The sequence below is a fragment of the Oncorhynchus gorbuscha genome, linkage group LG15, assembly GCF_021184085.1.
Source record: "Oncorhynchus gorbuscha isolate QuinsamMale2020 ecotype Even-year linkage group LG15, OgorEven_v1.0, whole genome shotgun sequence".
Lineage (NCBI taxonomy): Eukaryota > Metazoa > Chordata > Actinopteri > Salmoniformes > Salmonidae > Oncorhynchus > Oncorhynchus gorbuscha.
In genome coordinates, this window is record NC_060187.1 from 25,250,513 (window position 1) to 25,276,973 (window position 26,461).

At 43.1% G+C, this 26,461-nt stretch overlaps 1 protein-coding gene across 1 annotated transcript; it reads left to right on the top strand.

Moving 5' to 3' along the window:
* The first annotated feature begins 799 nt into the window (after positions 1-799).
* On the top strand, positions 800-26,461 carry rgs8 (regulator of G protein signaling 8). Its single transcript, XM_046300640.1, has 6 exons — positions 800-1,034; positions 19,408-19,499; positions 20,603-20,710; positions 20,947-21,008; positions 23,955-24,121; positions 25,162-26,461. Exons 3-6 carry the CDS (start codon positions 20,610-20,612, stop codon positions 25,354-25,356), a joined length of 525 nt encoding a protein of 174 aa, XP_046156596.1. The 5' UTR covers positions 800-1,034; positions 19,408-19,499; positions 20,603-20,609; the 3' UTR covers positions 25,357-26,461.

A 26,461-nucleotide genomic window follows, 5' to 3' on the forward strand; every position in this document is an offset into this window, starting at 1 on the left:
ATCAGCACAGCAATTGATAAAACAGGACAATTTTTGACACACAAGGGGTTCTGAGCTTATGTCAATATTACACAGGTAATCTAGCAGTTAAATGAATCCGGAATGTAGACAGGCTCTATCTATCTGAGCTACTGTGTTGATATGTTGGGCACCTACTGGCCAAAACAGTACATCATTATGATTTCTTTATGACACGTATTGCTAAAATAAAGGTTTAAGGAAATACATGCATACACCACATTACACCACATAGTTATTAGATATTCAGTTGGATGTTTCTCGATGTGGAAGCAGCGCAGTGGTCACATCCTTGCTGTGTATATCTCCCTCTGCTGAAAGATATCAAATTAATTTCTCTCCTCTCCTATCCTCTCCCTCTCCTTCCTCTCCTCTCCCTCCTCACCTCTCCCTCCTCTAAGAGAGAGGTGGATGAAAGGAAGGCTTTAGTCCATCTGCCAGCATCATTATACTTTTTTATCAGCTGAATAATGTTTCTGTCCTACCTCACCTTAGTGGTTATCCTGAAAATGCCTCAACATTCTCTGTCCAGAACAGTATTTCGATACAGCCCCTGTGTACAACTGTATATTTCTATACAGCCCCTGTGTACAACTGTATATTTCTACACACTGTATTGTTTCCCATATATCGTTTAAAACAACTACTCTGCTGAAGCTTGGCTTGTCCTCTGAGAATTCTCTGAGCATTAACAGTGTTCTCTACCTCTCCCTCCCTCTGTTTCTCCCTTTCTCCATATTCCTCTCCATACGCCTGTCTCTGTTTCTCTTTCTCCAATGTTTTCAAACCGATGAGCATGCTGTGTGGCTCCTAGCCTCCTACTCATCACTGCAACTGTAACAGTAACAGCAGAGATATCGCCACTCAAGAGGAGTGCCATCGCCGACATCTACACACACAGTCACACACACACCAACGTTGGATGAACATCGGCTTATTCTTCTCAAACGTACGCTGGGGAGGTAGAGAGAGAGAGAGTGTCCACCTGCGCTTATCTCATACACAACAGGGCTAAGGTAAAGCATCATCCATATTCATCTGGCTAGTAGATAGTTTCATTACGTAAGTAAGTCCACTATGGATAAGGGATGGGAGGCAGGCTGCCGTTATGTACATCTGCTGTTTTAATGTACTGTATGTCTGTCTGATCTTGACTGACATCAGAATATAAAAGATGGAGACTGTTTGTTTGTTTGTTTACAGGACAGGCAACTGTCATCATCTGGAAAATAAATACCGTTAGAGATGTAAGTGGAGAGTGTGTTTGCTACTAGTTAGGTAAAATTGGTTATTGATTATTTACTACAGCAGTGCACTGTTTACTTAAATGTAAATGTTTTGTAAAATTGGTTATTGATTATTTACTACAGCAGTGCACTGTTTACAAGTTTTGAAATGTGTGTGTGTGTGTGTGTGTGTGTGTGTGTGTGTGTGTGTGTGTGTGTGTGTGTGTGTGTGTGTGTGTGTGTGTGTGTGTGTGTGTGTGTGTGTGTGTGTGTGTGTGTGTGTGTGTGTGTGTGTGTGTGTGTGTGTGTGTGTGTGTGTGTGTGTGTGTAAATGTCAAACAGTGAAGGAGTCACAGATGGAGAGAGGCGGCTTTGAAGCACCCACACATCCAACCTACATGTTTCACACCTCTCTCTCTCTCCCTTTCTCTCTCCCTCAGATTTTTCATCCCCCTACTCAGAAAGTCAAAGCAACTCTTCCTTCCTGTTTATTTTTCTTCTCCTTCCTCCCTTCTCCTCTCTCTCAATAGGTATCCCTCTTCCTTTCAGTTTCTCACACAAGCATCTACAGTTAGGTCAATCATTTTTGCAATGTTGATAAAGATGCAAAAATGACTGCATAAAAGTAATATTACAAATACTGAGCTATGTTGCATGCAAAAACAATGCTAATTGATGTTACTTTATATACTAATGCAATTGCTCAGAGAAAGAGATAATATTTAAGTCATTAAAAATATATATTAAAAAGATAGGGGTCAAAATTTTGTGGATCGTTCAGCAAGAGAATAACTCCACGCACTAAGCAAAGTCCACATCGAAATGTTTAGTGGACCACAAAACTGACATTTTTCAATGGCCATCTCAGTCTCCGGACTTGAACCCCATTTCCATATCTGGAAACATTCTGCATGGAGGAATGTTCTATGATCCCACCCAACATGTTCTCCAATTTCATGAAATATTTCAGAAAAAGACACCCACCTGGTGTCTCAGGTATAAATCAGTTCCTGATTAGAGGGGAAAAATTAAAAAATGCAGGGGAACTGGCTTCAAGGTCCAGAGTTGAGTTTTAGGGCACAATAGAATTAAAACAGTGGTGATAATCATTTTTACCCATATCTTTAAAAAAAATTGAATTCATTACTTGTTAAACATTAGCTCTTTCGCTGAGCAATTGTATTAGTATGAAATAATATACATTTCCGCATTTTTGAGCATACAATAATATAGCTCAATATATGATTTATTTATGTTACAGACTTTTTTGGTCAACTTTTCCCAGTGGGTGGCAATAATTATGGACCTAACTGTCTCATCCTTGTGTATAGAGAGAATCAACATCTCTCCCTCTATTCTTCCCTCCCTCTCTTCCATCTCTCCATTCCTCCCTCTTCCCTTACCCCTCCCTCTTCCCTTATCTCAGTACTCTTCCCTCTCCTGCATATCTCACACAAGCACCTGCCCCTAATCCAACAAAGATTCTGTGTGGCCACTCTCAACACAGAAACACTATATGAAAGTCTACATTCAAACTGTGAACAGGATGGGTTTAAAAGAGCAAACAGCTGCCTAAACATAGATGCAGCTACAATACTTTTAAAACAACTGACCCTACAGATGGTGAGCAACTGTGAAGGTTTTAAACATAATGAGCTGTCAAATGTATACTTTCTGGATGGAGTGGTCTGCAAACCTAATCCCCCAAATAAATTGATGACATAAAATGCTAAAGTCAAGATTAAGAGCATCATTCCAACAGAAGAGCAATGGTCCGACTTGTAATCATAATCTTGATAATCATTATACTAGTGGTTATTATCACCACATAGAGCATGAATCCAGACCCCAAAACACACACATACACTGAACAAAGATATAAAAGCAACTTGTAAAGTGTTAGTCCCATATTTCATGAGCTGAAATATATGATCTCAGAAATGTTCATTTTGTACAAAAAAAACAGATTTCTCTCAAATGTTGTGCACAAATTAGTTTACATCCCTGTTAGTGAGTATTTCTCATTTTCCAAGATAATCCATCCACCTGACAGGTGTGGCATAACAAGAAGGTGATTAAAAAGTATGAGCATTACACAGGTACACCTTGTGCTGGGGACAATAAAAATGCACTCTAAAATGTGCCGTTTTGTCACAAAACACAATGCCACGGATGTCTCAAGTATTAACCGAGCGTGCAATTGGCATGCTGTCTGCAGGAATGTCCACACGAGCTGTTGGCAGAGAATTTTATGTAATTTCTCTACCATAAGCCACCTCCAACGTCATTTTAGAGAATTTGGCAGTACGTCCATCTGACATCATAACCGCAGACCAAGTGTAACCACGCCAGCCCAGGACCTCCACATCTGGCTTCTTCACCTGCAGGATCTTCTGACACCAGCTACCCGGACAGCTGGTGAGGAGTATTTCTGTCTGTAATAATGCCCTTTTGTGGGGAAAAACTCATCCTGATTGGCTGGATTTGACTCCCCATTGGGTGGGCCTGGCTCCCCATTGGGTGGGCCTGGCTCCCCAGTGGGTGGGCCTGGCTCCCTAGTGGCTGCACCAGTAATGTGAAATCAATTGATTAGGGCCTAAGTTATTTATTTCAATTGATTGATTTCCTTATATGAACTGTAACTCATTAAAATCGTTGAAATTGTTGCATGTTGCATTTATATTTTTGTTAGGTATATCTTTTTTAATGTGCTAAAATGCTTAACAAGTTTTTTTGTAAAACATACAATGATTCTAAAACAGAGACAAAAACAAAAGCTTATTATCTGATGCTCTGCAGAATGTCCCAATTACCGTGACCACTCTGTGCATATATTTATTTTAAATAGTAATATCCTCATCACCCAGGGCTGGATGGGTATGGCCAATCTCAGGGTCATCACAAACCTTGTGTCTTATGCCTCAATCCTCAACTTCCACCTCCATGTGTGGGTGTGCGTGTGTGTGTGCGTGCTAGCAAGAGATGCGCAGGTGCACATGCATGTGTGCATGCGTGTGTGTTTTACTCATACTTATTTGTCCTGGTTTAGAGTGCCTTAGAGTTTATTGTAGCCTACTGGGCAGCAGTAACTATTAAAATCAATCAGAAGCAAATTACCACTGTGGGGGAACAAAGTGACATTGACAGGACTGTACATCGATGTACCTGAAGAGAGCAAAGAGTAAAAATAGATAGACTGTATTCGTTTGATGAGCTGAGACTGAGAGGCTTCTGTCCTGGCTTTACCCCATGCCTCTCTAGATGAGCCATAAATCAGGGCTGATGTGTTCATCAGGATTAAGCCTACTCTATGAGAGTGTTTAGATAACAAGTGTAGGCTAAGTGCTAAGCTGGCGTGAGGCAAGGACATCAGTGAGACTGCTAGCTGCAGAACAGACAACAGGGCTATTTTTACCTGAGTGGGTAAGGTCAATGCCTCTGTGGATAAATCATGATAGCTGGAGGCCCACATAACAATGTTGGAGGGTAGCTGTTGGCAGTGGCTACAGGTAAACAAACAGTGAGGGAAGAAGAGATAGAGAGGGGCAGGGAGGAAGGGATGGAGAAAGAGGAAAAGACTGATGGAGGGAGAGATGGAGAGGGGGTACAGAGAGAGCGACGGAATCAGTTCAAGCGGAGTCAGGTTTTCCCCTCAGAGACACAGTGGACATCAGACAGACAGACAGTCTCCAGGCTGAAACAGAGAAAGGAGAGCAGCATAGGTCTGTAAGACCAGAAATTACCCAAACGGTCCTCCCGCCGGAGGCTACACATCAGATGGCCTGACACACTGTCTGTGGGCAGCACGGCTTCCGCAGGAGCCACTTTTCCTTCAGACAGGGACATAGAGGGTAGCCAAATGCACGCAGGTGCAAGTGCACACATTAAAACACAAACATAGGCATCTGAATGTGTCTGAAAGTGGAAGTACAAAAAGAGTGGGGGCTCCCAGGGGATTTTTTGTTTTTTGCATTTCCTGCAATTCTTGGGGGAATCCATATTTGTGACTCCTTTCAGGAAACTATGGGTATGTCGCGGCTCACTACTTCACAGGAGAGCCACCATGCAGAAATGCCTTCTGGAACATGTGAACTTTCATCTGCCTAAATAACAAACTTGTATGCCATTTGTAAATTCCAATAAAATGGTTAAATTACAACCGTAGTTGTGTTTGCCTCGGAAAAAAAGAAGGAACCTTCAAGCTAGCCATGATGGCTGAGAAAATGAGTGGGCTGGACATGCCGAGAGATGAGTTCAGATTGGTCTGCCATGTAGGTAACCCTTTCTAACGAGACTTTTTTGGAAGATATCACTTGGTAGAAGTACGTAAGTTTTGCTCTCCACTTTTTGGAGGACGGAGTTTTGAAATCAGTGGAATTAGAGTATGATAGGTAAGGAGATTGAGACATTTATGGCATATGATTGCAAATATGCAGACAGAGTCGAAAAGATAACGCACAGAAGGCTGTTGTATAAAACATCTGTCTACAGATTACATCTTCAAACTAAGGGCAACAATGACATCCATGACAGAGAGGGAGAAGCATCCATCCATGTATACAGGTAAGATAGTCTAGTTAGCTACATTTTCGAATATTACACATTTCTAATTTTGCCAGAAAGTTGTTTTCATTTCAAGTTAAAATGCTAGCTAACGTTATATGTATGATCTGTGTAGTAATATTATTCGTAACTCAGAGCCATTTGCATTGCTAGTTATAGCCTATTGTTAGCTAGCTAACATTGCACCTGGTTGGTTAGCTACCTGCAGATTCATGCAGTGTGGTAAATGCTATGCGTTGGGATTATGGTTCATTGTTTCGCTAACTTGCTACATGTCAAAACAAAAGACACTATGCAAGTAATCATTTCAGTTGAATGTTCATGATGTCACTGCGACCACCTCTGCTCTGGCTGTCTACTCTGATTTCAGATCACTCTCATCTGACTGTGCAAGAATAACTGACGAATTTACGAATGCTCAATACCTGTGTCAGTAAACGTTGCCAAAAAGGAGTAATTACATTGTTGCCAGCAGCACAGTTGCAGTCACCAACACTCTGGATAACATAAAAGCAGCCTAACCAGCTCTGCTAGGGCGAGTAAAATGATCAGGGTGAGCTGTTCTCTCATTTGTGTCTGGAAGTAGCTAGCAAGCTACCCAACGTTAGCCAGTTAGATTAGGTGCTTGACTGCTGTTTTTATGTCAAAACACTCAGATAAACCCTACTCCTCAGCCAGGGCATCCAGTGTGCACTCTGAATGCTCCAAGAGAGAAATGTTCTGTCTTTATGAACTGAAAATCTGACAACACTGAGTTTATGAACACCCAGAGCACACTCTGGCACTCCAGACTAAATTTATGAACACACCAGTAGTATAAACCAGCCTTTAGTCTTGATTTTTTTGTTTGTTTAGTACATGGCCTTACACGTGAATCCTTAAAGAGATCAATGGGGCTAAAGATTATGAGGGTGTGAACTATGCTGAATGGGTGTACCAAAACATTCAAGTGCCATTTTCTCAAAAGTGAGGTTACAAGTTTTCCAACTTTCAAAGCAGAATTACCTTGCCATTGTTCCTCAACTGTAGTGTATGATACAGAATTGTCTAGCGCTGAGTCTCTACTTTTATCCAAGTTGTAGTTTTCTAAGTGGCTCCCATTTCGGCCAAGCGCATGGCCGAGAGAGCGTGTTCTTCTTGTTTATCTCCGGTAAAGGCAATAACAATTATCCGTATTAAATGTTATTGTTTATTTGTGTATTAGGGTACCTAAGGATTGATTTTAAACATTGATTGACTTGTTTGGATAAGTTTATTGGTAACGTTTGGGATTCATTTTGTATGTATTTTGATGAAGGGAAACCGAGTGAATTATTGACTGAAGCGCGCCAGCTAAACTGAGTTTTTATGGATATAAAGAAGGAATTTATTGAACAAAAGGACCGTTTTAATGTAACTGAGACCTTTTGGACTGCCAACAGAAGAAGATCTTCAAAGGTAAGGCATTTTCTTCAAAGGTAAAAAAAATTCAAAGGTTACACTATTTCTGACTTTCGTGTCGCAACTCCCTGGTTGAAAATGATTTGTTATACATTTGTGTGCTGGATGCTGTCCTCAGATAATCGCATGGTTTGCTTTCGCCGTAAAGCCTTTTTGAAATCTGACACCTTAGCTGGATTAACAACAAGTTAAGCTTTATTCTGATGTATTGCACTTGTGTTTTCATGAAAGTTTAAAATTTATAGTAATTTAATTTGAATTTGGCGCTCTGACATTTCACCGGATGTTGGCCAGGTGGGACGTTACCGTCCCGCCTATCCCAAAGAAGTTAATGACGAGTTTGGAGGGTATTATGGTGTTAAATGCTGAGCTGTAGCCGATGAACAGCATTCTTACGTAGGTATTCTTCTTGTCCAGATGGGTTAGGGCAGTGTGCAGTGTGATTGTGATTGCGTGGGTCTAGGGTGTCAGGTAGGGTGGAGATGATATGGTCCTTGACTAGTCTCTCAAAGCACTTCATGATGACAGAAGTGAGTGCTACAGGGCGATAGTCATTTAGCTCAGTTATCTTAGCTTTCTTGGGAACAGGAACAATGGTGGCCCTCTTGAAGCATGTGGGAACAGTAAACTGGGATAAGGATTGATTGAGTATGTCCGTAAACACACCAGCCAGCTAGTCTGTGCATGCTCTGAGGACGCAGCTGGGGATGCAGTCTGGGCAAGCAGGCTTGCGAGGGTTAACACATTCAAATGTTTTACTCACATTAGCTGTAATGAAGGAGAGCCCGCAGGTTTTGGTAGCGGGCTGTGTCAGTGGCTCTGTATTGTCCTCAAAGTGAGCAAAGAAGTTGTTTCATTTGTCTGGGAACAAAACATCGTGGTCCACGACAGGGCTGGTTGTCCTTTGTAGTCCTTGATTGACTGTAGACCCTGCCACATACCTCTCGTGTCTGAGCCGTTGAATTGCGACTCTACTTTGTCTCTATACTGATTGTTAGCTTGTTTGATTGCCATGTGGAGGGAAAAGCTACACTGTTTGTATTCGATCATGTTTCCGGTCACCTTGCCCTAATTCAAGGAATGGTTCGTGCTTTTAGTTTTGCGCGAATGCTGCCATCTATCCACGATTTCTGGTTGGGGAAGGTTTTAATAGACGCTGTGAGTACAACATCACCGATGCACTTGCTAATAAACTCGCTCACCGAATCAGCGTATTCATCAATGTTATTGTTCGGCGCTATGCGGAACATATCCTAGTCCACGTGATCGAAGCAATCTTGAAGCATGAAATCTGATTGATCAGACACCTCAAGGATGATCAATGGAAGCTGGATCCACCTGAGCTCAATTTTGAGTCTGATAGCAAAGGGTCTGAATACTTATGTAAATCAGGTTTTTCTGTTTACATTTTTTTTTGTACATTTGAAAAAAAGTTTTTTTTTAAAGTTTTAGAGTTTGGCTTGGAGTAGGTGTCTCCACCACTTTATTTCAAAGGCTAACTCATACCCAAGAAAATGTGCAAGCTACTCATATACAGCCTGCGTATTAAACATTTTTTTTATGTAGGCCAAATTTGATGAATAGAACAAAGAACAGCGCTGCATACATAATGTAATTGCGTTTTGGTTTTTAAAACCACACATTTTGAACAAATATTCTACTGTAAGTCTACCTTGAGAATCTTGCCTTTTTAAGATGAGAGACAATAAAATGGTAATTCTGTTTAATAGTAGCCTTTTGAACAGCAACCACGGTGAGTAGGTTACATATTTGACAACAAATCATGAAGAAACAGACTAATAATACAAACTATGAGGAAAGCAAAAGTGTTCTCAGCAAGCATATTAATTGACCGTTCGGCTTTTCCTCCAACATAGACTTTAATTGACGCTGTTGTTTGAAGCGCTGTCACCATGACAATGTTAAAAATGAACTTGTCTTAGCAGCATACATATTTGATGCACCAAGGTTAGAAATGGCTTAGCAGAGCTGTTTAATCAAGACTCAAATATCCTGCGCTTTTCCATTTGATCAGAGACACCAGCTATGCTGCTGCGTTTGCAAATGAGGCTCAGCCAAGACTGTTACTTTGTAACTGAATGAAAACATTTTAACATTGAGATTTAACATATTGAAGTTGGGAAAATAGATAGCAAAAATGCACAATGGTGTTAGATGCCTGTAAACAGCTTTTGGGGGGGGTTATATCAAAGGTTTATTCATATAGGAATACTGATTATTTCTCACACTGGAGCTTCTGGAACCTACCAGTCGTTTCTGTCCCAGTGCTCCCTCATCTTCGAGCTGCAGCCTTTTTCATTCCCCTCAAGCCGCTCAAAGATAGAATACGTGATAACGCTGATGTCTGAGAGAGCACTCGCCTGGGCTACGGTGGTGTGTGAGCAACAGTCCACCATTTGCCTCAGTCTGGAGGAGTTTGTGGCAGAAGCACGAAAAGTGTTAAATTCTCCATTGTCCGAAAGAGACTGCTCGTAATGATACGCTTGGAGGAGCAGGTGAACCCAAGTGCAGACTCAGACCTTGGAGACAGAAATAAGGTAACTAAGGTATTTATTGAAAATTGTGGGGGGGTACAGGCCAGGGGAAGCTCGGGCGGGTAGCAGGGAACCAGGAACTGAGGCTGAGGCTGGGGAAAGGGAAGTAGGGGCAGGGTAAGCAGGTCCGGTGTGGAATGCAAAGATGCAGTAGATGGAGTAGAGCGGGGGTCCGGGCCTGGAGACACGGACCAGAGTGTACGGACGGAACTGTAGTTGAGAGAAAAGCAGCGTCAGCCTAGGGGAAACAGGCAAATAGGATAATAAGATCTATGCAGGAACAAATGACTTGAAACACAGACTGACTAAGCAGAGGCTATGAACTGGCAGTGTGGAAGTGGCAGGGCTGAGTATTTGTAAAGACCTTGATTATGGAACAGGTTGCAGCTGTTGGGGATCTGCTCTGCCTCCAACACATCTGTCTCCACTCACACAATCACATATACACACACAGAGAGAGATAGAGGGAGAGAACACTGGGGGAGTGGCGGCAGGTTATGGAGATACGGGATGAGAACTAGAGGGCGTGGGCAGGAGCAGATGTCACACGTAAGCTGCTCCAACTACGTCAAGACCCCCGTAGTGTGGTAGACTACGCGGTGGATTTTTGCACGTGGGGGTCTGAGAGTGCCTGGAACCTGGAAGCCCTGTTCAACACGTTTATTCACGGATTATCGGAGGTGATTAAAGACAAGCTTGCAGCCCGGAAGCTGCCCATGGACCTTGACTTCCTCATTGCTTTGACCGTCCGGATCGATGGGTGGATACGGGAACGTAGGGGGGAAAGGGGTCTGTTCCTTTTTACCCTTGTTCGTCCTCGAATTTCACCTTGCCTCCAAGGAATCCCTTTCCAAGAGAATCCAGTGTCACCCGAGTTCCCTTGGAAATTCCAGAGGGCTGTCGACCCGCCTTCTCCGGAGCCCATGCATCTGGGCAGGGATAGATTGTCTCATGTTGAGGGCTTACACAGATGGAACACCAAGAGCTGTCTGTATTATGGAGCTTTGGGACATTTCTTATCTACCTGCCCATTAAAAGGCCAGGCTCATCAGTAGGTATAAGTACACTGGTGAGCCGTATGGGGATTTTCCAATCGCTCACTACTCGAAAGCCCCTCTATGCTACCCTGTTGTGGGGAGACCAGTCCAAATCCGTCCGGGTGCTCACGAGAGCTTTATAGACACTACCCTGGTGTCGGAGCCGGGCATCTCCACTCAACCCCTTTCATTCCCGATGGACGTCAGAGCGCTGGATGGGTGCTCTATTGGCATGTCAGACAACTGCGTGTCAGACAACCACAGTAAATCTATGCAGTGAATCTATGGGGTTTTCATGGCTCCAAAGGCACAACCCCCTAATCGACTGGGCTACGGGTTCCATCGTGGTTTGGAGTCCATTTTGCCATGCATATTGTCTGAAGTCAGCGAAACCTGCCCCAGGACGTCTTCCTGCAAGCTTGGGTAAAGTCTCAGATCTCTCCCCCGTTCCCGCAGAGTACCAGGACTTAGGGAGGTTTTAATTTCTGCCCATGTCACATCTCTTCCTCCACATCGACCGTGCTACGACTGCGCTATCGACCTTCCACTGGTCACCGTACCGCCTCTGGGGCGACTTTATTCTCGGTTGGGTCTGGAGACCAAAGCAATGGAAGGGTACATTGAGGACTCTCTCGCAGCAGGGATCATGTGGAAATCTGCCTCCCCAACCGGTGCCGGGTTCTTCTTCGTGGAGAAGAAGGACAAAACCATGCATCCATGTATTGACTTCCGGGATCTTAATGACATTAAGGTTAAAAAACGTTACCCGTTACCACTCATCTCTTTGGCTTTCGAGCCTCTCCAGGGAGCAGTCATCTCCTCCAAGTTGGATCTTCGGAACACCTACCATTTGGTTCGGATATGGGAAGGAGACGAGTGAAAAACAGCCTTTAATACGGATAGCAGGCACTACGATGACAATGGTGATAACATTCGTACTGTTCCAGGCCCTGGTCAATGATGTGTTCAGTGATATGTTTAACCGATTTGTGTTTGTCTACCTCGATGACATCCTCATTTATTCCCAGTCAGCTCAAGAGCATGTCCTCCATGTCCAACAGGTCCTCCAGTGTATCCTGGAGAAACAGCTTTTCAAGAAAGAGGAGAAATGTGAGTTCTATTACTCCACTATCTCCTTCCTAGGATACGTCATCGCTGCAGAGAAAATTCAGATGACCCTGACAAGGTGATAGCGATGGTGGATTGACCTCAACCCACATACAGAGTGCAGCTGCAACGTTTCCTGAGGTTTGCTAATTTATACTGTTATTTTGTCCTGGGTTTAAGCACCCTTGCTTCCCTCCTCTCTGCACTCACCTCTCCCAAGGTTATGTTCATATGGTCTCCAGCAGATGACCGGGCATTCTCAGACCTCAAGCAGCGATTCACTACAGCCCCATCTTAATCGATCCGGATCCATCCCGTCAGTTCGTGGTGGAGGTCGACACCTCGGACGTCAGAATGTGGGCTGTCCTTTCCTAGCGTTCTGCCCAGGACCAGAAGCTGCATCACTGCGCCTTCCTTTCCCATCGTCTTAACTCCGCTGAGAGGAACTAGAAGGGGTGGAACATTCATTCTTTGTGTGGACGGACCATAAGAACCTTAAATATCTCAGCACTGCCAAGCGCCTCAACTCAGCAAAGACGGGCCATGTTATTCACTCATTTCCATTTCACTATCTCCTACCGCCCGCGGTCCAAGAATGTGAATCCTGACGCACTCTCACATCTGTACAGCCCTGCTACTACACCATCAGACCCCAAGACCATCCACCCTACTTCTTTTCTACCAGCTGCAATCATCTGGGGAATATAGAGTATGGTCTGCAAGGCACAGTGTTCCCAATTGGACCCCGGGGGAAGGAGGGGGCCCGTTAACCGGATGTTTGTCCCGGACTCTGTCCATGCTCCAGTCCTGAAATGGGCACATTCCTCGAGACTCACCTGTTATCCTGGCTCACGTCAGACCTTGGCTTTTATCCAACAACGTTTTTGGTTGCCCACCATGGTTTCTGATGTCTCCGCATTCGTTGCCGCCTGAACTGTGTGTGTGCAGAACAAGACACTGCGGCAAGCTCGGCTGACCTCCTTCAACCGCTCCCTGTTCCTCACCACCCCTGGTCCCAGATATCCTTGGACTTCATCATGGGTCTCCCTCCATCAGATGGCAACACCACCATCCTTACGGTGGTGGATAGGTTTTCCAAATCTGCCCATTTTATTCACCTTCCTAAGTTTCCCTCAGCTAAGGGTGGCCCAGCTCATGGTGCTACACATCTTCCGGATCCACGGACTTCTGGTTGACATGGTCTCTGATCGTGGTCCTCAGCTCTCATCCTGATTCTAAAAGGCTTTCTGCACCCTCATTGAGTCATTGGCCAGCTTGTCCTCTGGTTTTCATCCCCTGTCTAACAGCCAGTCGGAGCGAGCCAGTCAGGACCTGGAGACGACTCTTCATTGCCTCGTCTCCACCAATTCCACCCACCTGGAGCCCACAACACCCTTCCCTGTTCTGCTACTGGTCTTTCACCTATTGAGTGTTCCCTGGGATATCAGCCTTCCCGGAGAAGTAGGAAGAGGTCAGCATACCTTCTGCCCAGATATTTGTCTGTCGCTGTCGCCGTACCTGGAAGAGAGCCTGGGCCGCTCTTCTCAAGACCACCTCCAGGTATTGACGACAGGTGGACCGACACCAGACCCCTGATCCCTGCTACTGTCTTGGGTAGAGGGCATAGCTTTCCACTTGGGATCTGCCCTTACAGGTGGAGTCCCGCAAACTTTCCACCTGTTTAATTGGTCCTTTCCCCATCTCTAAGGTCCTTAGCCCGTCTGCTGTTCATCCTCTGTTGCCCCGCACCCTCCGTATATATTAAATTATACCCCTTTCTCACAGCCCTTTGTCTCCTGTTTCCAGGCCCACCCATCTCCCCAGTCTCATCGACAGCTATTCGGCGTACACGGTGAGGCACCACCTGAGTGTTCAAACTCCAGGCAGGGGATTCCAGTACCTGGTTGTGTTATGCGGGGTGGAGCAGGTGAACTCAAATGCAGACTCAGATGAGGAGATAAGGATAGGTAACCAATGTACTTATTGAAAAGTGGGAGAGGAGATGGGGTGCAGTCCAGGGAAATCTTGGCCGGGTAGTAGGGAAACCGGACTGAGGCTGGGGGCAAGGTGATTAGGACCAAGAAAGCAGGTCTGGAGCAGAATCCAATGAAGCAGTAGTGCAGGGACCCAGGGCAGGGAAGCAGGACTGAGGAGACTCTGGACTGGAGACAGGTACCAGAGTCAGAGCAGACGGGACTGTAGTGGAGAGAAAAAGCAGTGTGAGGCTAGGGCAAACAAGCATAAACAGTGACAAATGCAGACTGACTGAGTAGAGGCTACAATTTGGCAGCGTGGAAGTGGCAGGGCTGAGTATTTGTAGGGTTATTGACTGTGGAACAGGTTGCAGCTGGTGGAAATCTGCTCTGCTTCCAACACACCTGTCTCCCCTCACACAATCACATACACACAGAGAGAGACGGAGAGAGAGAGGGCACTGGGGGACTGGTGGCAGGTTAGGGATGTCCATGATGAGAAGTAGAGGGCGTGGCAGGAGCAGATGTAACAGGTTGACTGGGAGGGTTATGGCCCGGAGGAAAGGTGCTGCATCCCAACCAGGAATATCCTGGACCAGCACTCATGGCAGACTTCCTCCGTTGACACCCAGGTCAACCAGGCTTGTCCCAGGGAAGGACGCCTGGTGGGGGGGGGGGGTACTGTCACACCCTGATTTGTTTCACCTGTCTTGTGATTGTGTCCAACCCCCACCAGATGTCTCCCAGTACATCATGTGTATTTATACCTGTGTTTTCTGTTTGTCTGTTGCCAGTTGGTCTTGTCCAGTCAAGTCCTACCAGCGTGTTCCTGTGTTTCCTGTGGTCTAGTGTTTACTAGTCTTCTCAATTCTGACCTTTCTGCCTGTCCTGACCCTGATCCTGCCTGCCGTCCTGTACCTGCCAGACTCTGATTTGGATATCAAATCTTTGCCTGCGTTGACCTACCGATTGCCTGCCCCTTGTACTGTTATAAACTCTGAGACTCGTATTATCCACCCTCCTGTGTCTGCACCTGGTCTTAGCGTGATCCATGACAGACATGCAGTTTTCTGCTAAGGTGCAACATTTGGAAGTCTACGGAGCTCTAGTTTTCAAAAATGTTGCTCTGAATTTGTTGCAACCCCTATTACTAGCCTGTTCAACCTCTCTTTTGTATCATCTGAGATCCCCAAAGATTGGAAAGCTGCCGGAGTCATCCCCCTCTTCAAAGGGGGAGACACTCTAGACCCAAACTACTACAGACCTATATCTATTCTACCCTGCCTTTCTAAGTTCTTCGAAAGCCAAGTTACCAAACAGATCAAGTTAACAAACAGATCCCCGACCATTTCGAATGACACCGTACCTTCTCCGCTATGCAATCTGGTTTTCGAGCTGGTCATGGGTGCACCTCATCGACACTCAAGGTCCTACACAATACCATAATCACCATCGATAAGAGACAATACTGCGCAGCTGTATTCATCGACCTGGCCAAGGCTTTCGACACTGTCAATCACCGCATCCTTATCGGCAGACTCAACAGCCTTGGTTTCACTACCTCTCAGATAGAGTTCAGTGTGTAAAATCTGAGGAACTGTTGTCCGTTCTTCTGGCAGTCTCTGTGGGGTGCCACAGGGTTAAATTCTCAGGCCGACTCTTTTCTCTGTATACATCAATGATGTCGCTCTTGCTGCTGGTGATTCTCTGATCCACCTCTACGCAGACGACACCACTCTGTATACTTCTGGCCCTTCTTTGGACACTATGTTTTAACTAACCTCCAGACGAGCTTCAATGTCATACAACTCTCCTTCCGTGGCCTCCAACTGCTCTTAAACGCAAGTAAAACTAAATGCATGCTCTTCAACAGATCGCTGCCCAATCCTGCCCGCCCGTCCAGCATTACTGCTCTGGACGGTTCTGACTTAGAATATGTGGACAACTAAAAATACATAGGTGTCTGGTTAGACTGTAAACTCTCCTTCCAGACTCACACTAAGCATCTCCAATACAAAATTAAATCTAGAATCGGCTTCCAAAACATCCTTCACACATGCTGCCAAACATACCCTAGTCAAATTGATTATCCTACCGATCCTTGACTTCGGCCATGTCATTTACAAAACAGCCTCCAACACTTTACTCAGAAAATGGATGCAGTCTATCACAGTGCCTTCCGTTTGGTCACCAAAGCCCCATATACTACCCACCACTGCGACCTGTATGTTCTCATTGGCTGGCCCTCGCTTCATATTCGTCGCCATACCCACTGGCTCCAGGTTATCTATAAGTCTTTGCTAGGTGAAGCCCCGTCTTATCTCAGCTCACTGATCACCATAACAGCACCCACCCGTAGCACGTGCTCCAGCAGGTATATTTCACCGGTCACACGCAAAGCCAATTCCTCCTTTGGCCGCCTTTCCTTGCAGTTCTCTGCTGCCAATGACTGGAACAAACTGCAAAAATCGCTGAAGCTGGAGACTCGTATCTCCCTCACTAGCTTTAAGCACCAGCTGTCAGAGCAACTCACAGATCACTGCACCTGAACATAGCCGATCTGTTAATAGCCCATCCAACTACATCCCCGTACTGTTATTTATTTTATTTATTTTGCTCCCTTGCACCCCAGTATCTCTACTTGCACACTCATCTTCTGCACATTTATGACTCAAGTGTTTAATTGCTATATTGTAATTATTTAGCCACTGTGGCCGATTCATTGCCTTACCTCCCTTACCCTACCTCATTTGCATACACTGTATATAGACTTTTTCTGTTGTATTATTGACTGTATGTTTGTTTTTCCATGTGTAATTCTGTGTTGTTGTTTGTGTCGCACTGCTTTGCTTTGTCTTGGCCAGGTCACAGTTGTAAATGAGAACTTGTTCTCAACTAGCCTACCTGGTTAAATAAAGTTTAAATAAAAAATACAAAATAAAGAGCCTGCGCTACAGCGAAGCCTAATCAGAAATACCATGCATCATGGTTGTTATAGGCAAAGTGAAACGATACAATGAATTTGCATGTGGTGCCCTCATCTCAAATTATATTTAACAACACCATTGGACCAACACCATCTGACATGAAACAATGATACAAATGTAACAACAGCACAACAAAATACATAAACAATTTGATTTTGCAGGTGCCTTTTCATTTGAAACACCAGTGGTGTAACTAGTGCTTTCTAAATGCACTGAACCAAAACAGTGGCGTGTGGGTGTGAAGCAAAACTTTCCAGAGTTCAAAACCATTCATCTTGAAGGACGGGGGCGGTGGTGCAAAATAATAAAAATTTAATTATACTATATAAAAAATTAGCATATCTGTTTTAATACCGACTAGCTGAAAACACCACTAATTATTCAAAATGACAATTTACCCAATGGATCATGATCATTCTCTGGTAAAAGTGGGGGTGCAAAGAAATGCTTTTCTTCATTTCTAATGCAACATTTAGGATAGATAATACTGTACTGTAGCAACAGAGAGAATCTCTACAAGGTGAGAGACTGCTTGCATCAATTCAGGGTTGTTGTTATTCATGCAGCATTTTATACTGTACTGGGTACATTTTTTCAACAAGTAATAGATTGATTTGAAGTGATACATGTTCATTGCCAAATGGCTGCTGAGAGTGATGTTAGCTTAACAGATGGACATGCCAGGATCTGCTCTCCAACTACATTCTCCACACTAAGAACAAGAAAACCAGGGCAAAGGAAAAGTTGAAAAATCGCAATGCACCAAAATGACATCAAAAGGAATTTCAAGACTCAGTACTTTCAGGGTCCCTTTAAAGCAACCAGGCATCTTTGAAGAGGAATTGATAATGTTGGCATGTTCAAAATTCATGATGCAACATGACATCCCCATTTTTTCTGACACATTAAAATTCAGACTCCTTTTTATAGCAGCCCCTCCAGGAGTCTGTGCTTGCTGCATGGCTGAATAAAACATAAAGTGGCTTCCCCCTGACTGCACGGATTTGTCAGAGAACTTTATAAATAGCTCTGCAGGCAGGCAGGCACGTGTACCCACCCCATGTAGGCGAAAAAAAGATTCCGCCTGCTGCTAAGTAGAGTAGAGAGAGAACAGGAAAACACAGATCTGCTTTCCACTGCAGAGAGACTGCAGACTGGTTTGAAACCTGCAATTAGCAGACATATATTCCAAAAAGATTGATACCTGGAAAAGATATGCATCTTGAAATGCATTAATATTTGTGATATATCTGTGGTAATTCGTTTGCAGTTATCTTCAAAAATCTACGACACAGTAATCACTGGAGCATCATTAGTTTCTCATAAAACTAGCAGCTATTAATGTCATTAGTCTCAAAAGGGTTCCAAATTCACACTTTGTGACATCATTTGGTTTTATATACTGTAGTTTCATCATGTGACCTCTATACTTCAATGAAATCGTATCACTGACGCCTAAAACTATATATGCCCATACGTTAATATTTGCAGTCCTTCTGTAGCTCAGTTGGTAGAGCATGGCGCTTGTAACACCAGGGTAGTGGGTTTGATTCCCAGGACCACCCATACGTAGAATGTATGCACACATGACTGTAAGTCGCTTTGGATAAAAGCGTCTGCTAAATGGCATATATTGCAGTGTTAGGCTGACTAATACAACAAAGCATTGTAGAAGATATATCATTGTCATCAGAACATCTTCAGAAAAATGAAAAAATGAAATGCTTAAAAAGCTTAGAAATCAATTCCACATCTCCCTGTTGTTGATTTTGATTCCAAATAACAATTATTTTTCTCAAGAGACTACTGGAAGAGCTGTATACCCAGTCTCTTTCTATTTCATCAAGTTACCACACACACACAAATACAAGGACTAACGGACACACCACACACATAAACACACACCGAGCATCATAACAAATCAGCTCTGCCTAGATAGAATCTATGAGTGGAATCTTAAGAGTACATGATAAGAAAGCCCATTAATTCCAGTAAAGTGCTTTTCTCTAGAAACACAAGTGGTACGTTACATGCAATGTTCCCAATTACAGCAGATGGAAAAGCAATCCACCATATCGCCTCCTTCAACACCCATCAATGTGTGTAGAGGAAGTGTTTGTTCCGATAGATTCTAAAATACAGTAATGTAGTACATTTTTGCAGACACTTCCATCCAAATTGACCTAGAGTTTACACATCATGTATTCAGTATGTGTGGCACATGCAGGAATCAAACCAACAACCCCAGTGTTGCTAGCAGCACCATGCTCCATCCAACTGAACCATCTTAACCACAAATTGTTTTGGAAACTAGTGGCCTTTAGGGATCAAGCTTATTGAATAAGATAAGCTTTAGGGACCCAATCAGTTTGTTGATATTGTGGTGGGACTTCAGGTGGCATCTGGCATTAGGACAATGAGCACCAATGGGAGTAATAATTACACTAACTACCTTGCTGTTGTTCACTATAAAAATGCATGACTTTATTTCTCTTCAACAGAGAACTCCAGCAACCACCAGTGATCTTAGAGGAGTCCTTGGATTACTGAAGCTTGACTGACCATTCTAACAAAACCAAAAGGCAAAGCAACAGTGAGTAATCTAACATCTCTACCCACCAGCGGGATGGAGATTGTGTCCCTTATGTAACCAACTATTGATGGGAGTACTCATTCCACTCATTCCATTCCAGCATATTAGGCATTCACTGCAGTGCTTGGTTTGTTTGGTCTGTGTGTTATCAGGGGGGACTAGATGCATGGTAGAGAATCTCGTGGCTCACTATCCAGATTGGATGTTCTCTAGTGGCTAGCTGATGGGTATGTTGCCTGCTCAATATGGAGCTACACCTGCTGTAAAGGTCTATCTGGGCATTTAGAGCAATGACTCTTATCAGACCCATCAGTATGTCTGATCTGTCTAATCCTACAGCAGCTGGCCAATAGGTAATGGTATTAAACATCACTTTTGATTATATCTACAACTGGAGTGCATGAAACACCATAGACAAAACATTGATTAGATTGATTGTGTGATATGTACTGTAGTGTCAGAGAGTAAGCAGAAAAATGTTGAAAGCAAATGGCCATGCGTCATCAGGTCTGTGCAGACTAAACAAATGTGAAGTGATGTTTAGCAAACTTCATCAGGCACATCCTGAACCTGCTCTCCACCTCCTCCAACATCTGAATCCATTTTCGTATGCAGTCATTCGAAGGGTCAGTACACTGAGTGAAGACCATGGCCTTGCTTATGACTGATGCATTAACATACTGCCTATAGGCAGGAGGTTAACATTGTTACCTGTTAATCCATTAGGAGACACTTTTATCCAGAGCTATTTACTGCAGTGAGTGCATACATTTTCCTTCTGGTCCCCCATGTGAATTGCACCCACAACCCTGGCATTGCAAGCACCATGCTCTACCAACTGAGCCACACAGGACAACCGTGTGGCTCAGTTGGATCCGAGCACTTTCTGAGAAGACTATACTCAGAGCTGCAAGCTGTATGTGTACATGGAAATAGCTCAGTCTTTAGCTACTGTAGAAAAAAACTGTGAAGAGAAATGTATACATCAAAAGACAATCAATGTGATCTGCATCTGATATCATGTGTTTTGATGTTGTGATCAATATTGAGAAATGTACTGTACTTTCTTAAATGCTTGTGTTCTATTCTTCCCACCATTTGAGCATAACCATGAAGACCAGACTAGCCTGCCTGTCCAATAAGTCGGACTCCTACACCGACTTCACTGAGTTCCTGCCTCCTGCCCAAGACAGGACCACCAGATGCCTAAAGTAAGTAGACCTTTATATCCGATTGCATGGTGTCAGTCTCTCCCATTTATATAGTATTTAGATATTCTTTCTCCCAAAACTAGGGATATGTAATAGGACTACTACACAATAGATGGTGTAGGGTCTTTTTTTTTTTTACTTTGAAACTGTGAATATCTGTGTGTTGAAAACCTGCAACTGCATATTTGCATACACATTTAAAAACACGTGTCTCAGTATCTATGTCTTTCCTTCAGGCTGACAAAAGACGAGGTCATTCGATGGGCAGATTCCTTCGATGTTCTTCTATCGCACAAGTGTAAGTGAAATTTAAAGGATAGTCCCTTTTATATGAAAAAGTAACAGTCGATCCTTCTCTTTAGAGTTAGATATAAATATTTCACCTTTTATCAACCAACCTGGGAGTCCATGTCATTGTTAGCAAAGTGTTCGTAGCAAACCAGGCAACTGTACTGATGACATTTTCTCCTCCGTCCCATTCTGTACTCTTTCTGTTTGTCCCTTTGACAAAATGCTTGCCTATGTATTTCCTTTGACAAGAAGATTGTTTATCTGTTCCCTATCTGAGGATGGCTTTCCACATCAGCCCATTTCTCTTCCCCTAAACCCTTCTTATTTAACATCCCCTGTCTGTCTGGTTATTGATGTGTAGCACTCCACAACACACAATGAGACACACTCTTGGTTGTGACCTTCTCTGTGTATTACACAAATACACACATCCAAACACATGCAGATGTTCACGTGCACACACACACATGTACATGCAGAAATAGCTGTGGTAACTAGGCTCTCCACAGGGATTGGGAAATTACATTGCACAGAAGACTTTGGTTGTATTATATTTGTTTTGATTTTGTAGTGCATCAATGAACACCACCTAGCTGCTTTTGAATATTACTAGTTGTTCCTTCCAAAACCAGAACCTGGATGTTGTGCTGTGCAATGCACAGGGCAGGTTTTGCACTAAAAAGTTGACCTCTAAACCGCTGACTGATTCTGGCTTCATAATCATTATATCAGGCTTTGTTCTTCCAGTGTTCCTGAAAAGCAAACTAAATGTCTTACATTTTCTGTTGTTTTATTGTGCTGTTCCTTTGTTAGGATACCTAATAGGTCAATAAATATGTTGTCCAGACTAGAGATATAAACATGGACACAAATCAAGTCATATGTTAATGGTATTTGCAAAAACATTGCATGTGTGCATGTCTCATGTTAGTATTTGTAAGTAATGAGTTAATCAAGCATAGTATACATTATCCTGTAGACCCCACTGCCAACTGTTTAACAGGTGGTGTAGTTTGTATAACATAGACAAATTGGTGTGAACTTGATGGTTTGAAGTCGCATCCACACCTTATTTAACCAGGTAGGCCAGTTGAGAACAAGTTCTCATTTACAACTGTGTCCTGGCCAAGATAAAGCAAAGCAGTGCGACACAAACAACACAGAGTTACACATGGGGTGACACAAACGTACAGTCAATAACACAATAGAAAATTCTACATAGAGTGTGTGCAAATGTAATAAGATTAGGGAGGTAAGGCAATAAATAAGTCGTAGTGGCGAAATAATTACAATTGAGCAATTAAACACTGGAGTGATAGATGTGCAGAAGATGAATGTGCAAGTAGAGATACTGGGGTGCAAAGGAGCAAAAAATAACAATATGGAGATGAGATAGTTGGGTGGGCTATTTACAGATGGGCTGTGTACAGTGTGTACAGGTGCAAATATTATCTTCAAATGACAAATATTATCTTCAGACACAAGGGGGCAAAGAGACAGACTTTAGTATCCGGCTTCACTAAACATAAAGGAGTGAATCAAGACACACGCACACACACAACTTTATAATCACATAAGAGGAACAGAAGCAGTACTATTTGTTCCCATGCCTTGGCCACATTGGCTCTGTCCTCACCTCCTGATTTAGCACTTATTGGATCTAACAGGAGAACACAGTTATCACATTCACCCGGCCGATCATATAACCACAGCCCATTTGTATCACAGCTAATCCTATTTATCTGGTTGCCCTTTGCTTCTGGCTGGGTACCTTAGGCAACCTATCTGTGATGATGTGGTTTGTGACTGCTTCTCATTTCTATGGGAGTCCATTTTATGCTGAACTAAATAAGCCTCAATTCAACATTCATGGGTTTGAAATGTACACTGACCTACATTCACACATTAGAAGGCCTTGGCTTCATTAACACATCAGACTATTCCTAAAGACGCTGATTAAAAATAAAGCAGCGAGAGAAAATCTTCCTCCAAGAAAGGTTCAATGCCTCAGGGATCTATTTTTATTTTTAACAATGTCTGTTGACAAGGCTACATGCAGTAGGTGTCCTTCTGGTGATCTTCCTAAAAGCATTGTTTAGTAAGAGTGTGTGGCTAATGTTGGTGATTGGGCCTGATGGCCTACTCTCCTGGTGCTCCTGCTGGGCAAATGTTAAGCAAATACAGGCAAGAGAAAATAGCAAGTGAGGGAGGGAGGGAGGATGGATAAAACATGTCATCATGACACGGCCGATTGTGAAACAAGACCTCCCTCCATGTTTTCATTGATGTCAGACAAATTGATCTCATCTTTGATTGATGAAGACAAAAAGTTAATTGGAAGGTTGTGGGACACATTTTTGTGTTCTAGTCGCAGGGCTGTTTAATGTACTGAGAATGAAAGTGTTTGTCATTTTATATGAAGAGTCACTGAACACGAAAATACAAAATTCTGTTCTGTATGGAGGAAACACAGACACAGAAAACAATCACCCACAACTCAAGTGGGATAAACAGGCTGCCTAAGTATGGTTCTCAATCAGAGACAACGATTGACAGCTGCCTCTGATTGAGAACCACACCAGGCCAAACACATAGAAAACCAAAACTAGAACAACACATACTGTAGAATGCCAACCCCAAAACACGCCTCGACCAGCCTAAAATAGAAACAAAAAAAAGGAACTAAGGTCAGGATGTGACAACACTCCTCATCTCAGACAATACCAATGCATGATAATCAACCCTGTTATTATATGCATCAAGGGAACTACAGGTGCTCTCTGTGGAAAAAAACACATCAGTTCCAAAAAAAACTGGCCCATGTTCAGAAATAGGTGCTGGGATACGATATAGATCTTTGTAAAGACACACACACTTTCTCTCTCGCACAGACACACACACACTTGCTGTCCATTAGCCCCTCTAACTGGCTGATGGATGTTTTGTGTCGTAGATGGCCTGGCTGCCTTCCGGGCTTTTCTCAAGACGGAGTTCAGCGACGAGAACATTGAGTTCTGGATGGCCTGCGAGGAATATAAAAAAATCAAGACTCCCGCTAAACTGGTGACCAAAGCCAACAAGATCTACAATGAGTTTATCGATGTCAAGGCTCCCAGAGAGGTTTGTGTTGGATCAACCAGCTAATGATGCAAAATACGCATTTTGTCTGTTATATTGTGACTGTGCAGTGTTTCCAGATTTCTATGAAATATGACCTATAATTAATTACAATATGAGTAAAATAGTTTTCCTTCCAAAACAGGGTATTAAAGTAGATAACACTTTATTGGAACAGTCCCAAGTAGATGACTTTTAGATGGTTTGTAGATGTTCAGCTGTTGTAGATGTTCAGTAGATGGCTCAGTTGGTACAACATGGCACTTGTAACACCATGATTGTGCGTTCAATTCCCATGATGAAAATATACGCCTCCGCTCTGGATAAGAGCATCTACTAAATGACTCAAATGTAAATGTTCAATAACTGTCAGGAACATTTTAACTAACTGTACCTTATTCTTAAACATAACCCTAACTGTAACTTCTGCAGGCAATTGCTTATTAAAACATAGTCATACTATCAACAACCTATCTGTAAATCATCTATATGGAATAACGTGTCACCATAAAGTACGTTATAAAGCAGCTTTTCTGTGTTGGAACGGTGTAGATTTAATCCTCCAACAGAATGGTTATACCGGTCATTTAACATGTTCATGCGAGTAGACCGCTGATTGGCCAGCTCAGCCAATGAGCCAACATGACACTATGTTCCATCAGGAAATAGCAAGCATTTTTTAAAACTTTTTTCTCCCCAATTCACGCTTTGGCCACAAAAACGAGTATAGGATGAGTCATCAACATCATTTGGGTCCTAGTTAACAGAATATGAACTTTTAAAAGTTTGTTTTCCCTGGACAGTTACTTTAAGTATCAATGCTAAGGGTTGTGTTTGTTTTTAAACTGGAGTTACTATGTGTAACAATCCACAACTCTGCAATAGTACACATAGGTACACATGAATACACATACTTTGATTATATGGAATAAAAGTAATTTTGATACTGTCTTCAATTTTTGATACTGTTTTTCATAGAACATTGACACACTTAGATGATTCAGATATCTAATGTTTATTTTGCATTCCCTTGGTCAATGTAGGTAAACATAGACTTCCGTACACGGGAGGTGACGAGACAGAGCCTTGAGGAGCCTACTCCTTCCAGTCTGAACGAGGTCCAGGCCAGAGTCCACAGCCTCATGGAGAAAGACTCTTACCCACGCTTCCTCCGCTCCAAGATCTACCAGGACTTACTCAAAACGCAGTACACACCCTGCCAACGGAACTCTGTCTGAAGAACACACACGTGCAGCCGCAGATACATATACGCACACTTAAGTGATAATGCCGTGAAGCCAGTGTTTGGAGGATATATTGGTACGGGTGTTGCTAGGCCAGAGACAAAGTCGAGGGTCGGCAAACCGTGCCAATATATCCCCTAACATCAGCTTCTTGGGCATAGTCACTTTTATACAACGGGTTAGCAACATATTCAAATAATGATTGACGTATTTTCATTAAAAACATTCATTTGATAAATGTATTCATACTATTTCATCCTTCCACAATATATTGTCCCAAATCTAGGGTTGCTACCCAAGCTGGCTGGTTGTTCATTCTATCGGTTCGGTTTGCCAGTCATTCAGATTTTTTGTTCTGTATCTATGGAGGCGACACAGTCGTTCCTTCTAAATATTCCATTGCCATACTGGCTAGCAACGTTCTTATCCCTTGCTTGCTAGCTAGCAAACTACGGCTAACTTACAGTCACATCAAAAAAGTGCAGCCAGAACAACAGCAAGCATTTGCATTTGTTTAAGCTGTTTTCTAGTGACATTTATTTGGATACATCCATAACAATGAGCTAGTGAGGCGCAATTTCGTCTGGCATATAACATCTGCTCACTCGTCAGGATACAGTCGTTGAGAGGAGCTAGCCAACAATACAGCTAATGCAATCACTTCAAACTGAAGCTGGAAAGACTGCAAACTAGCTGCACTTCATTTTGGTTTACCTTGTTTCAATTGATATGTCTTTGTATATATCCATAAAAATTATGCCAGCTGATTCATGATTTCGACTGGCTGAGAAACGCAGCTTGCCTGTCGGTCTCATTCCGACTCCCGACACGTTCATTACTATGAAACTATGAGACTATTGAATATTGAAACAATGTTGTAAATGTCAGAGAGACATGCTGCAAGTTTTATACAAACCTCCTCTGTTGAAAACGAAATGTTCAGTCTAAAATAAATGTGAGATAATATCTAGATGCTTTTTTATAGTGGAGATCAAGTTTATATAAATTGCTTGGCTGGGCTGATGAGACAGTGGATTGCGCAGTCAGATGGAACAAAGTAAATAGGCATTTTAAGTTCATAGATTTAGCCAGTGGTAAC

What these genes read in the sequence shown, in the direction of transcription:
- rgs8 (XM_046300640.1), top strand. Translation starts at nt 20,610, where the DNA reads ATGAAGACCAGACTAGCCTGCCTGTCCAATAAGTCGGACTCCTACACC. An exon ending in AGGACCACCAGATGCCTAAA is followed by an intron (nt 20,711 to 20,946) that starts GTAAGTAGACCT and finishes TCTTTCCTTCAG; the next exon opens with GCTGACAAAAGACGAGGTCA. An exon ending in ATGTCAAGGCTCCCAGAGAG is followed by an intron (nt 24,122 to 25,161) that starts GTTTGTGTTGGA and finishes TGGTCAATGTAG; the next exon opens with GTAAACATAGACTTCCGTAC.